General features: G+C 35.0%; 2 protein-coding genes across 2 annotated transcripts; both read left to right on the top strand.

Annotated features, from left to right (window-relative positions):
• Nucleotides 1-1,077: 1,077 nt before the first annotated feature.
• LOC104221203 (putative ribosome biogenesis protein C8F11.04) lies at nt 1,078-2,702 on the top strand. Its single transcript, XM_009772200.2, has one exon. The coding sequence runs from the start codon at nt 1,163-1,165 to the stop codon at nt 2,438-2,440; it is 1,278 nt and encodes a 425-aa protein (XP_009770502.1). The 5' UTR covers nt 1,078-1,162; the 3' UTR covers nt 2,441-2,702.
• A 3,164-nt stretch (nt 2,703-5,866) lies between these two features.
• On the top strand, nt 5,867-7,229 carry LOC104221202 (uncharacterized). Its single transcript, XM_009772199.2, has 3 exons — nt 5,867-6,464; nt 6,813-6,908; nt 7,003-7,229. The coding sequence occupies exons 1-2, from the start codon at nt 5,979-5,981 to the stop codon at nt 6,900-6,902; spliced, it is 576 nt and encodes a 191-aa protein (XP_009770501.1). The 5' UTR covers nt 5,867-5,978; the 3' UTR covers nt 6,903-6,908; nt 7,003-7,229.
• Nucleotides 7,230-14,991: the final 7,762 nt, after the last annotated feature.

Raw genomic sequence — 14,991 nt, 5'->3', positions numbered from 1 at the left:
TAAATATATTTTCTTGTAGTATATATATTGTATATTATGTATATATTGTAGCATAATATATTTTCTTGTAGTATATTATATTGTATCTTATGTATATATATTCTCTTATATATTTTCTTGTAGTATATATATTGTATCTTATGTATATATATTCGCATAATATATTTTCTTGTAGTATATATATTGTATCTTATGTATATATTGTAGCATAATATATTTTCTTGTAGTATATTATATTGTATCTTATGTATATATATTCTCTTATATATTTTCTTGTAGTATATATATTGTATCTTATGTATATATTGTAGCTTATAAATATATTTTCTTGTAGTATATATATTGTATATTATGTATATATTGTAGCATAATATATTTGCTTGTAGTATATTATATTGTATCTTATGTATATATATTCTCTTATATATTTGCTTGTAGTATATTATATTGTATCTTATGTATATATATTCTCTTATATATTTTCTTGTAGTATATATATTGTATATTATGTATATATTGTAGCTTATAAATATATTTTCTTGTAGTATATATATTGTATATTATGTATATATTGTAGCATAATATATTTGCTTGTAGTATATTATATTGTATCTTATGTATATATATTCTCTTATATATTTGCTTGTAGTATATTATATTGTATCTTATGTATATATATTCTCTTATATATTTTCTTGTAGTATATATATTGTATCTTATGTATATATTGTAGCTTATAAATATATTTTCTTGTAGTATATATATTGTATCTTATGTATATATTGTATCTTATAAATATATTTTCTTGTAGTATATATATTGTATATTATGTATATATTGTAGCATATAAATAATTCTAAGTATAGACAAAGAAATATTGCGAAAAGAAGCTCATGGGTAGAAGCAATAAATTTTATTACCAAAAATGACATATCTTTCTTAGTCATCCTTCCCCCAATGGAATGAGCACAACAAGGTACTAATACCACCATTAGAAGGAAAAAAACTAAGGAAGATGTGCCAAAATACAAGTTACATATTATTCTATGTATTATCTCTAACAAATCTCATACGAAACCCCACCGAACCTCCTTGACCTAAAAACCCTAAACCCAGCATCGTCTCCTCTCCAGTCCTCTCCATTCTCACCCCAAAAACCCCAATGGAGTCTCCGCCACCCTCCGCCTCCAAGGTCGGCCGTGCCACCATAGAGAAGGCAGTGAGCGCCCTCCTCAAATGGAAAGAATCCCAGTCCAAACTCCAGAAAGCCCAACTGCTCCCACAAGACGACTTCATCTACCTCAACCTCACTCTCAAGAAAATCCCACCAAAGCCTCGTACCAACGCTTTCAGAATCCCTTTCCCTAACCCTATTCACGATCCTTCCTCCTCCGAGCTCTGCCTCATTATCGACGACAGACCCAATTCCAAACTCACTTCGGACGCCGCCAAAAAGATCATCAAATCCCAAAACATACCCATCAGTAAAGTCATTAAGCTCTCGAAGCTTAAAACTAACTACAAACCCTTTGAAGCAAAAAGAAAGCTTTGTGATTCTTACGACCTTTTCTTGGTCGATAGGAGGATTGTTCATTTGCTTCCTAAGCTTTTAGGGAAGCAATTTTTCAAGAAAAAGAAGCTGCCTTTGCCATTGGATTTGACACACAAGAATTGGAAGGAGCAAGTGGAGAGGGCTTGTGGGTCCGGGTTGTTTTACTTGAGGACTGGGACTTGTTGTGTGATGAGGGTTGGTAAGGTTTCAATGGAGAGTGAGCAGATTGTGGAGAATGTGGTGGAAGCAATAAAGGGTGTTGTTCAGGTGGTTCCCAAGAAATGGGGCGGTGTGAGGAGCTTGCACTTGAGGCTTTCTGATTCTCTTGCATTGCCTTTGTATCAAGCTTTGCCTGATATCAAGCTCAAGATTGAGGGGTTTAAGGAGAAACAAGCCGAAGAAGAAGTGAGTGGTGGTTTGGTTGAGGTTAAGGAGAGTGAAAAGAAAGCTGATGAGGAGTCAGGGAATAAGAAGGGGAAGAAGAATAAAGGGAGGATTCATGAAGTTAGGTATATGGACTTTGACACTGGTGTGGATGAATCCGAGAGTGATGATGATGTTGGTATTATTGCAGATAATGTTTGCAATGATGCAGAAGAGGACAACAGTGATGAAGATATCGAGGAGAGCGAGGATGATGGAGTTGAGAAAGCAAAGAAGAGGAAAACTGAGAAGAAAGCCAAAAAATTGAAAAATGCTGAGAAGCGTGGTGATGTTCTGAGTGAGTTGAATGGTGAGAAGAAGGCCAAGAAGTTGAAAAGTGCTGAGAAACAGAAGAAGAGTAAGTTGTCTTTGAAAGATGGAAAGAAGAATAAGAAGACTAGTGAGGTTGGGAAAAAACTGAAAGATGGGTCCGCAAAGAGTAAGAGAAACAAGATGAGAGCATAAGAATAATCGATTAGGAGTTTTTCTGATACCACACCCCTACTATCCTGGAGTATTCAACAGGGGGCATCACCTAAGCTTCAGCTGATTCTTTCTATCCTGAAGTCTTCAGCAGGCATTGCCCTCAGACTCTTTCGGAAGTCTCCTGTTTTACTTTTCCTATTTATTTTGTTATCAATTTTGATTTTGAAGGAATCCGTAGTTCAACTACTGACCTGCTGTGAGTAGCTGGCTCTTCTATGTTAATCAAAGATATGTTATTTTATTTAAAGCTCTCACTTGTAGTCTTTAATGATGTTTAGAGATTCTGTGGCATGCTTTTCTGTGTTTTAATTGTCTTTCTTGATGTGAGTATCATGTCAATCTTGAATTTTGATATTTATGATGACTTTCAATTTCATAAGTAGGGATGAAGAGCTGTAATCCGTTTTGACTGCTTTTTTCAAACTAGCTTGTTAGTAGTTTTACAACCTTTAGCGGTTGAGGCATGTAGCAGACAGATTGTCCCCTCTTCAGCATATGCTGTTAAAAATTTCACTTTATATGGCAAAGAGGGAGATTCTACTCTACATTGGTTCTTGTAAGAGGATGCTATTTAATTTCGAGCGGCTGTTGGAAATTGACATTTGACCTGCCTGATGAAATGTCAAAATAACTGGTGATGTACTTGTACATTATTAGCATGAATTTTTTGTCCGATTTTAACATTTTACTATTGTATTATTTCCTCCACACGGAGCAAACATGGAATTGAGGCATAGTAGTTCTATATGGAGCAAACATGGGAGTGCTAGAGAATATTAGACTTTGTGAATAATGCTGCCATGTTATGATTAACTGCAGAAATAGGATTAAAAATTTCTGCTCATGGTCCTGCCTCGACAAGTTTAGCGATGCTGGGTTTGCTTTTCTAAATGTAGGTGAAATGTGGGCTATGAAGTATTGACAGCATTAGGGTTGATAAGTTTGAGAAACCGAAGAAATAACGTCTGTATCTAGTCCATTAGTAGTTCCCAAATCATCATGGAATCATTTTTGATATGTTGGGGAAATCCCCTTACACAAACAGTACACTAAAGACCTAGAAATATCATTTAGATATTGATGTCTTTTTCTCTTTGTGGATGCTTCATTAACCCTTTCTCTCTGCTTCAATCTTCATTTGTTATCATGATTCATGGATATTATGCTTCTCTTAGTGATTGAAACATATCTCTATACATCTTGTAAGATAATATTCCATTGATGTAGAAGGGGGGCATCCCATATACAATAGCAGTAGACCAAAAGTTGTCAATCTCATGCGAATTCTCTACAAGATTCTCAGACAAAATAACCTTTTCTGCATTTTCTTCTGCCATCTCTTTCTTTTAGTGACAGAAACTTCTCCCCGTGCACATATTTTCCTCTGCCTATTAGTTGCTCAAAAGATCCTTCCTTCATGTCTGACTGCATCTATTGAACTCAATTTCTATTGGGCTGATTTTATTTTACATATTGCCGACCTATATAGCTTTGCATTCTTTGTATGTAGATAGTTGTTTTGGCAAGCAAAAGTCAATGAATTGGTATTTGCACTCTGTAGGTCATTCTCAGATCAAATCTTTACATCTGGTTTCAACTCAAAAGTGGGTGGCCTATAATTTGCCTACATTGAATTGGCCTGGTATAAACAGCCTGGTACGCGTTTGTGATTTTTGCATTCTGGAGCCTATTTTGCATCCTGCTTGAAATATTTTTGAAAGGACACTCGAAAAGGGAAAGGAACTTCCATTACAAGTAGTGTTTGAATCCAGTTGGTACCTTTTTCTCTTTGTCCAAATAGCTTGCAGGAGTTTGAGGCTTAATCAGTTGAGCAACATATAACTTGAGGAAAATGTAGACGGTATATCACTTGGTGCTTGCCCCTAGGGCTTTGGTTCAATGATAAGAGCGTGCATGTCGTGTGTGGGCTAGGTGCGCATCACGAGTTTGAGTTTGCCATAAATAAAGCCTGGTATTTAAGTGAAATAGGGTAGAGGGGTGAGTTATTATCCATCAGGTTACGTACTGCACCAGTTGGCCTGTAGAGGGGCGAGTCCATTATCCACTGATTAACGAACTACACCAGTGGGCCCTTAGGGATTTTTTGGTTACAAATAAAGAGAACACTTGGTGTTTGTGAATTGTGATGAGGATGCTGCAATTAAGATGCTCTTGAAGCATTAAAATTTTGCATTATCCTTGGTCTTAGGAATGACGCTGTTGACATGATGTGCATGGTAACAATGATTAGGCAACTGCTGCTCTTGCTTTGGTGTAATTAGTTTGTGCTTCCGGAATGCAGAGCAGATTAGGGCTTGGCATATATCGGGTAAACGCGATAGACCGAACCGAAAAAAGTTTATTGGGTTATCGGTACCGGGTTATTAGGTTAACAATTTGCTAACGGTTTAGTGTTATTTTACTATTGGGCTATCAGTTCGGGTCTCGATTTGCCTAATTTTATTAACGGTTTAACCGATAACCCAATAAACTTTATCAAAATACGATTTTATCCTTAGGTATATAAATTTTTCCGTTTTCACAATTCTCTATCTACTGTTGTAACCCTCCCAAATGTGTCATTCAACACATAGAGAAACAATGTTGTAAGATTTATCATATTCTTTGAGAGGGTTACAATAATAAAGAAAGTTTATCATATTCTTTATACAGTACACATTATCCTTCATTACTTCTTCCCTTTAGAATCTAGATTGAGTTATTTTATCGTGTAAACTGATAACCGAACCAATAGCGATCGATAACCGATATTTTATCGGTTTATCATATTTATAAATTGATAACCAATATACCAAACCGATAATATTCACAACTGAACCGACCGATGCCCACCTATGGAGGAGATCAAGTGAAAGATTTGCCACAGTGTGCAGGGCTGGATTATCCTACTGCTAGCTGTTACAGTCCAGGCCGTCTCCCATGTCCAGGTTGTCATCTAGGTCTACATACAACAATAATATTATTTGCCTCAATCATGTTGAAGTCGACGGTATGAATCCTTATTGATCCTGTTCATCATTAACATGTACTTTTCGCCTCTAAATAGCCAGACTGGCCCCAAGACGACCAGGACCGCGTTTCTCCGACCAGCACTAATTTAACCTTTAAATAATTAGACGTGCAGACCTCATTTTTTGACTTGGCATTCATCTTTTTTTATTTTGGTCCTCCATGACATTCTCATCCTCCTTTTTTTAAACAACTATTACCTACTACTATTATTGTATCTTGGTAATCTGTGTATCACTAACTTATGATCACGTTTAGCTCATTACTCTGTCGACAACTAATACCACTGTTAGTAACATGTTTATGGTCATCCACCTAAACCTAAAAAGTTATTACTAATTTTATTTATATTTTAGTAATATCTGCGTCTACACTAAGTCATGATCCTATATCAAGACACTTTGTTCACAACTTTCTTGGGAACTAAAATCATAAGCCAAAGAGAAAAAAAAAACAAGAATATTTAAGGAAAGATTTCTGCGAGAACATGGATGAATCTGAGAAACTCTCCAACCAAGAGGAAAGCCAGAATTTGGAAACCACCACGAACGAGGAAACTCCTGCTGATGCTACTGCCGCCGGTGGCGAACAGAGTTCAGACTTGTTGAAAAAAGAATTGGACAGTCTAGAAAAAATGGTGGTGGAAAAGCTGAATTCTGATGAAACCAAGGCTACCATTGAATCAGCAGTAGTTAACCCTGTGGTATCATTGGCACAAGGCTTCACACATTCTGCAAAGGGTTTGGTTAATAAAGTAGAAGGCAAGATTGAGACATGGTCCTCTTTACTACACAAGAAGCAGACAAATGGGACTGAGGAAACTGATTCATTGCCTACTTCAGATGGACATGTAGGAGAGTCATCAGCAGCAGACACAGAGAAATATGTCAAATTTCCAGAGCCCAAAATCTATCCGAATGATAATGCTAATAATGGGGATCACGAGCAAACTCCTAGAAGCACTGAGAATCAGGTAATGCGTTCATTAGCTCTTTGACAACGGGTTCATTCCAACCAAATATTTCAATATATTGTGAAAACTCACGAAATTTCAATAAATATTAGTAGATTTGAACTCATAATTTTAAAAATTCAATTATAAGAACCTTAAAGGTCGAACCTATCAAGTTTAAATTCTGAATCCACCTTTCTGTCTAACTAGTTAAAATTGAAGATAAAGGCAGATCCAAAATTTAATCTTTGATGGGTTCAATATATAATTTCGTACCTTTAAATTCAGTGCAATCTTGAAATTAGTGAATTGATAATTCAGGGCATACTAACGAATTTACAAATTTTCCTTTTACTGTCACTTTTGCAGTCACTTATTGGAATGACCCCTCAGACTAAAACTTCATGGATGAACTGTTGTGGTTTACTTGAAGTTCTTGTGAGAAAATCAGATCAATAATTTTTGGTAATTGACATTTGATGAAACTTATGTTTTCCCTTATTATTTCTTTGTTTTTTTAGCCTATTATAAATTGTAATAAGCTATTGTTGCATTACAGGACAAAAACCGTTGCTAAGCAGATTGTGTTGGTTCGTGATGGAGAGTGTGCAGAATATTGCAGAGTGATCTTAGACTAGAAAATTTTTCTTCTTTTTCAACTAATGTAACAAAGTTATGAAAATTAGTGTGCTTGTGAGAGGGCTTTGTTTCTTCATTTTCTGTTTCACGTTCACGTGTATCTTCTTAAAATATCGATCCAAGAATGACTATTCTGAGTTTTGAGTATGATTTGCTAATAATGCTGTATTTTGTCCCGGGCCCGGGCCTTAGTGGGCCTAACGGGCCGGGCTTCGTGGTCCCGGGCTCTGGCGGTCCCGGGCCTGGCGGTCCCGGTCTTCGTGGGCCTAATGGGTGGAACCGGCCCGTGACGGGCCTAAGCCCACATGGTCCTGTGCTTAACGGGCCGGGCTCGTGGGCTTCGCGGGCCTAGCGGGTTTTTTTTTTTTTTAAGACAATTTCTTGTAGTATCATGGCTATATTAATATGTAGTATATATGTATATCTAATTATTAAAGTGCTTGACGAAAAAGAAAATAACAAAACAATAGTAAAACACTAAATTGTCATGCATAAATATCACTTCTTGAAGTATATTATATTGTATCTTATGTATATATATTCTCTTATATATTTTCTTTTAGTATATGTATTGTATCTTATGTATATATATTCGCATAATAATATATTTTCTTGTAGTATATATATTGTATATTATGTATATATTGTAGCATAATATATTTTCTTGTAGTATATTATATTGTATCTTATGTATATATATTCTCTTATATATTTTCTTGTAGTATATATATTGTATCTTATGTATATATATTCGCATAATATATTTTCTTGTAGTATATATATTGTATCTTATGTATATATTGTAGCATAATATATTTTCTTGTAGTATATTATATTGTATCTTATGTATATATATTCTCTTATATATTTTCTTGTAGTATATATATTGTATCTTATGTATATATTGTAGCTTATAAATATATTTTCTTGTAGTATATATATTGTATATTATGTATATATTGTAGCATAATATATTTTCTTGTAGTATATTATATTGTATCTTATGTATATATATTCTCTTATATATTTTCTTGTAGTATATATATTGTATCTTATGTATATATTGTAGCTTATAAATATATTTTCTTGTAGTATATATATTGTATATTATGTATATATTGTAGCATAATATATTTTCTTGTAGTATATTATATTGTATCTTATGTATATATATTCTCTTATATATTTTCTTGTAGTATATATATTGTATCTTATGTATATATTGTAGCTTATAAATATATTTTCTTGTAGTATATATATTGTATATTATGTATATATTGTAGCATATAAATAATTCTAAGTATAGACAAAGAAATATTGCGAAAAGAAGCTCATGGGTAGAAGCAATAAATTTTATTACCAAAAAATGACATATCTTTCTTAGTCATCCTTCCCCCAATGGAATGAGCACAACAAGGTACTAATACCACCATTAGAAGGAAAAAAACTAAGGAAGATGTGCCAAAATACAAGTTACATATTATTCTATGTATTATCTCTAACAAATCTCATAAATCCTTCAAGGTTCGGAGGAGGTTGCGTTGGTGGTGGTGGAAAAGAAGCTTGTTCATCACCACTTCCGGGCGAAGCCGAATCCTCCGTAAGTTCCGCTATCATTTCTTCATAAGCTTCATCTATCGCCGGTTGTGCTTCTGCAATTCCAAAGTTTCTTCTTTCCGAGCGGATCCAATCTCTAAACAATACTGATTTTTCCAAGCTATCCCTCATAGACGCTCTATGATCACCTATTTGCAGTCTTGCTTGACTGAAAGCGCTCTCTGATGCAACAGTTGAAGCTTGAATTGATAAAATATCCCGAGCCATCCTTGCAAGAACAGGAAAATGTTTTTCCCTTGCCTTCCACCATTCCAAAAGATCAAAAGAGCCGTCTGGATTCTCCTTTTCAAGTCCCTGAGACAAATAAACTTGAAGCTCATTTAGATGTGAAGTTTCATCATAATTTTCACCTTGAGACCCCCTGAACTCCGTCCAAGATTTAAGAGCTTTTAAGCCCGCAACTCTTTTAGAGGATTGTGAGCTAGACGAAGTAGGGGTTGGAATAGTTGGCCTAGCATGCTCTAAGGCAAGTTGATAAGCATTATAAACAGTTTGAGCGTTAATCTTAATTGAAGCTTTTGCATCTGCAAGTGTCGCAATTTCCTCATTTGAAAGATCTAAAGCCTTATAAATATTTGAATACCAAAAATGAGGACCTCCCAATTTCATTGTAGGATTTAGCATTGCAGCAAGACCATAAATAGGAGGGATAGGAAAAAAATATTTTTTAAACTTTTGTTTCATTTCATTTATAGCAAGTTCATAAATATCCCCACCCTCACTAAATTCAACAAACAAATCAGATAGTGCTGCAATATAAACTAAACAGTTTGAAATAGTAGGATAATATTGCCCAGAAAATGCATTTGTTGCAATTTGAAAATGTTCTAAAAAATCTAAAAGAATTTTAACATTAGTCCAATCTTGAGTGGTAAGCATTTCATCATCATCTTCACCACCTACCCGAGAATTAAACGTTGCATTAATTGGGTTTCTATATTCATATGCTACTACTAAACTTTCGTACATACAATTCCATCTAGTCGGGCAAGGTTTAGGAACCTTTCTTTCTCTAAGGCCATATTCATCACATTTTTTAAAATACTCTCTAAGTCTACTTCTACGGTTTGAATAAAAAAGCCAATTAAGAGCCATTCTAACCTTTTCAATTTCTATGTTTAATATTCGCATACCATCACCGACAATTAAATGATAAATATGACAAATACATCTAACATGGAAAATATTAGTAAATGCAGGATTTAGTGTTGTTGTAAGCATGCCTATAGCACTGGTGTTACTAGAAGCATTATCCATTGAAATTGCCATTATTTTATCGCTAAAGCAAAAATATCTACAAATATCTGCAACAGTGTTAGCTATAAATTTACCTGTGTGACGCGAATTAATTATTCTATATGCAATTATGCGTTTTTGCATTATCCATTCTTCATCTATCCAATGACTTGTAACAGTTAGGTAATCACAATCATTACCACTTCTACCAATATCAGTAGTAATAGAAATCCGATTAGGTATATGAGTAAATAAATAACGCAAATATTGTTCATATTCATGTTTGAATTTATAAATATCACTCTTAACTGTTGCGCGAGGCCAACCTTTATAAGTAGGATTAAACACTCTTCTAATATAATGAACCCAATTAGGATTAGAAGCAAAAGTATAAGGTAAGCACATAACAGTAATCATCTTTGCTAATTCTTCACGATCTCTATTTGGATCGTAATATAAAATACCTCCAGTGACAGTGTTAATTCCTGGTTGAACTAGATTTGAACCTGTACTAGGGTTAATCGCAGAATCTACACTTGTCCCCTCTAGATGCGCTTTCATTTGAAAAAATCTAGCCTTATCTCTAGGGTGTGTTTTTATGTGCCTAGTCAAACTACCTGTGCCGCTACGGTCTCCTACATATTTATGCGACATTAATTTCCCACAAGTTTTACACTTAGCCTTATTTTTTTCTCTTACTTGAGTAAAAAAATTCCAAACTAATGATGTTTCTAAGCGTTTAGCAGGTTCTCTATTAAAAGTAGGAGTTTCTACAGGTGGGTCGACCGGTGCATCACTTGGGTTATTAAGAGGACTAGTAGGTGTATCATCTAAATCCGGTGCTTGAGTTTCATCATCATCCTCATTTTCCTCATTATTTTCTAAGATGGTTTCATTAGGATAAAGAGCATTCATAATTTCATCATCTAATCTATCACCTGGTGCAACATTATGATAAAATTCACTATCGGTAAATTGAAAACAAGGGTGATCACTATCAAGAATTACGGAAGGAGGAGGACGTCTAGGTTGGCGACTACTTTCAACTTGCTTATCTTTTCTAGGTCGGGGAGCCGGGGGAAGGGTAGTTGGTTGGCCACTACTTTCACCGGTTTTATCTTTTCCTTTACCAAACATTTTTTTCAAAGTAAATGCCATATTAATTATAATTATGCAAACTAAACCACACAAAAATATATTCTAAAAACGTAAGAGTTGAAACGAGTTTACCGGATTGCCGAACAACTTCTTGAAAATTGAAAATCGTTGAACACTTGAAAACTTCAATTCAACAACTTCACAATTTTTCACGAAATTTCAACAATAAATTAAGTAATTGTAGTAGAGAGATTGAGAGAGATTGAGAGATATTGATGAATTGGTGAATAAAAATGAAAGAATGAGGGGGTATTTATAGTTGAGAAATGGGGAAAAGTGTAATTATATAAAGTTTGGGGTTAAAATAAAGTTTGGGGGCCAAATGGCCATTTTTTTAACTTAAAAAACGGTCATATTTTCAGCCCAAACGGCTAGATTTTAAATATGGCCGTTTGAATTTTTTTTTTTTTTTTTTGAAAAATAGCCGTTGGGCCCGCCAGGCCCGCCAGGACCGGCCTAGGCCCGCCTGTCGGTCCCGGGCTCGTGGGCTCAACCATGGAGACCAGCCCGTGACGGGCTCAGGAGGCCCACCAAGACCGGCCCACCCAGGACCGGCCCACCAGGCCCACCAGGCCCGTTAGGACCGCGGGCCCGGTCCGGTCCGGTTCAGGCCCGGCCCACCGAGCAGCATTATTTGCTAATTCTGTCTTCAATAAGTTACTATTTCTGATGGACCAATGATATACTTGTCTAACCGTACTTCACAAGAGCCGAAATCTAATATGGGGATTTTTTACATGGTTCTCCCTTTCTAAAAGCTCTTCTCATAAATAAGTAGTAATCTTTGTTTATTCCAAAAATAATAATTTTTTTTATTTATATTTTTAGCAGTTTCATTTAGGTAACTTCATTAATTAAGGAATCGCTCTATATTAATACACTTTTTACTATATTTCCTTTTTTCGTTCTTGATATTTGGCTATAATGTATATTTGTAGTGTATTACTTGCCTTACATTTTGATGTTATAATATTAATATGTGCGACGTTTGAGCTTAATTATATCGTTTTTATGTGTAGGATTGTTGAAGGATGAAAACGAGTGAAGATTACATCCAAGGATGTCAAAAATACACAAAAAGAACACGAAAAGGCAAAAGTCGGACAAGTCCTGGAACCAGGCACCATGCTAGGCAAGCTAGATCGCACGTTAGAGCAAGCCTCGCGAGCTCTGGGGCGCGCTACAAGCCAAACCTCAGGAGCTCTGAGGCATGGACCTTTCCTAGTCACTTCATTAAACGTTTCCCACTTGGTTTTGGGCTTGGGGACTCCGACTCTAGCCTATAAGTACCCCTAACCGTTATTAGTGAAGGGTTGGTCAATTTGAAGGCGGCAAAGGCATAGAAACACAAACGGAGCACGAAATTCATCGATTCTTTCATCTTTCGTATAGTATTCATACAGTTTATACAAAATAGAGTATCAAATGAGTTTAGTTAAAAATCATATAAGGTAAAGTAAAATAACATTTTTAAATAAATTAAAACATCAGATAAGTTGGCAAATTAAATGTGGAATCATTTATAGTAAATATACGTAAAGTAAAGCATCAAATAGGGTAATGGTAATTATAGAATAATTTAAAGTAGGCATGATAACAATTTAAATATAGTAAAGTACCGAGTGAGATGACGAGTTTTGTCTTAAGAGTCACATAAAGTAAAGCATATTGACTATTTCTTTATTTAAAGCCGTTATGTTACCAATATTTAACAGATTATGAGATGATGACTCCCCGCAATAAATTCATCTTGGCAATCAATTCACCAAGTAATGATGGAGGCACAAATTGGCACATTAAAATAACATAACAAATCACATAGAATGCATGGCTCACACAAGAAGTCACAATCGTTCCAATACTAGAATAACAGTAGTCAACCAAATGCGATCAAAATATAAGTGAAATGATTTGAGAAAAAATAATAACCGTTCAACCGATAAACCATTCCAACGTAGAATGTACCATGAGAATCATAACCCGAGGATAACTTTTCTGTCACAACAATTACAACATATCAATTCATTGAGGCATGCAACCCGATCCAACCTATATCATATCATCCGCCCTTATCTTGTCATCTCATATCATATCATTTCAATACAGTTGCGGCATGCAAACCGATCCCCAAACAATATGAATTGAACAAACAAACTACAACCAACTACGACGTATCACACAAATTAAATGCAATAAAGAAGCTAAACAAAGAAATTCAAAAGCGAATAAAATAGTTACATGATAACTCACTAATCAAATAGCAAGTAATGATAGTTCATAAATAAAGGCACGGTTGCAAAGAATCAATTAACAATTAAGGCACGTAATATATAAGGCGAGAATTCAACAAGTAATTGCAATTAATAATTAAAGCATATAAGAGTAAACTTGACAATAAAAGATAGAACATGTACTAAAAACTTCAAGTAAAGAACGTAAGAGCAAGCCTAAGAATAGAAGATATAACATGAAATGACAATTTCAATTAAATGCATGAAAGAAGCCTCATTGTCTAAACTGGTCAAATATCACATATAAGCCCGTATACACACTCGTCACCTCGTGTACACGTCTTTCACATAATTCAAATAGTACCATCAACCCAAAACGTAAGGTGTAGCTTCTCCCACATAAAGTTAGGTAAGATACTTATCTCAATTAGGCCAAATCAATACTCAAAATAGCTTTTCCCTTTAAAATTCACCTACGCTTGACTCAAATATATCCAAAAACGACTTATTAATATCAAACAATGTAAAAGAAACCAATTCCAATTAATAAAGCTATGATCTTTATACAATTTCTCAAAAGTCAACAAAAGTCAACCCCGGGCCTGCACAGTCAAAATCCGAGTCGAAGGGTAGGTCTCAACTATCCATCGCCCTACGAGTCCATATATATTATTTTATTTTCAAATCCGAGTCCAATTCTACCCTCAAAATCTCAAATTTCATTTTTTAAAACATAGACAAATCCCCAAAATTTCTCTTAGATTCTCATGAATTTGATGTAAATCTTGTATATAGTCATGTAATATAATTGAAAATTGATTAAAATCACTTATCCAATAGTTTGGTATAAAAATCTCTCCACAAAATCACCTCCCACCGAGTCTAGGACTCAATATATGATAAAATGAAATGAAGTCCCAAAATACAAAATATATAACCAGGTACAGATGTCGCATTTGCAACCTAGGGTTAGCAAATGCAATTGCGGAAAAAGGGATCGCAAAGGAGAACCCAGCCAGACCTGCTAATGGCGCATTTGCAACAATAAACTTCGCAAATGCGAAGTTGTTTCCCCCAACAGCTCGTCGCAAATGCGACTCTAGTGCCGCAAAAGCGAAACTCTAGTCTCCAACATTGCGATAGAATCCTTGAAAATTCGAGATCCCTTCCCCAGCAGCCCAGATTCGCAAAAGCAAGGATGTCCTCACAAATGCAGTTGTCACATTTGCGACCAAAATATTGCAATTGCGATGGAACCAGCACCAACACTCAAAATTCTACAAAACCAATCCGAAACTCACCTGAACGCCCAGAGCTCCATACCAAACATCCATACAAGTCTAAAAATATCATACAAACTCGCTCGCATGATCAAAACACCAAAATAACATCTAGAACCACAAATCGGACATCAGACACATGAAAATCACAATGAATTTCAAGAATTGCAAGAAACACAACCACGCGTCCGATTTCTATCAAACTAACTCTGAATGACACCAAATTCTACAGACAATTTCTTATTGACAAAACAGATCTATTCCAAGTCCCGAAAGTAAAATTTGAACCCGATATCCATAAAGTCAAACCATGGTCAAACCAAAGAAAATTTCTAAACCTCAAATTGCTAATATCGCCAAATATTGCCAAAACCTTCTAGAAATATC

This window comes from Nicotiana sylvestris, chromosome 4 (genome assembly GCF_000393655.2).
Source record: "Nicotiana sylvestris chromosome 4, ASM39365v2, whole genome shotgun sequence".
Taxonomy (NCBI): domain Eukaryota; kingdom Viridiplantae; phylum Streptophyta; class Magnoliopsida; order Solanales; family Solanaceae; genus Nicotiana; species Nicotiana sylvestris.
Note: the sequence above shows the minus strand (reverse complement) of the source record. Positions and strands in the feature narration are given on the sequence as shown.

Excerpts from the sequence above, each read along its gene's own strand:
- LOC104221203 (XM_009772200.2), top strand. The coding sequence starts at position 1,163 with ATGGAGTCTCCGCCACCCTCCGCCTCCAAGGTCGGCCGTGCCACCATA.
- LOC104221202 (XM_009772199.2), top strand. The coding sequence starts at position 5,979 with ATGGATGAATCTGAGAAACTCTCCAACCAAGAGGAAAGCCAGAATTTG. Across the intron at positions 6,465-6,812 it reads CTAGAAGCACTGAGAATCAG|TCACTTATTGGAATGACCCC; the intron begins GTAATGCGTTCA and ends TCACTTTTGCAG.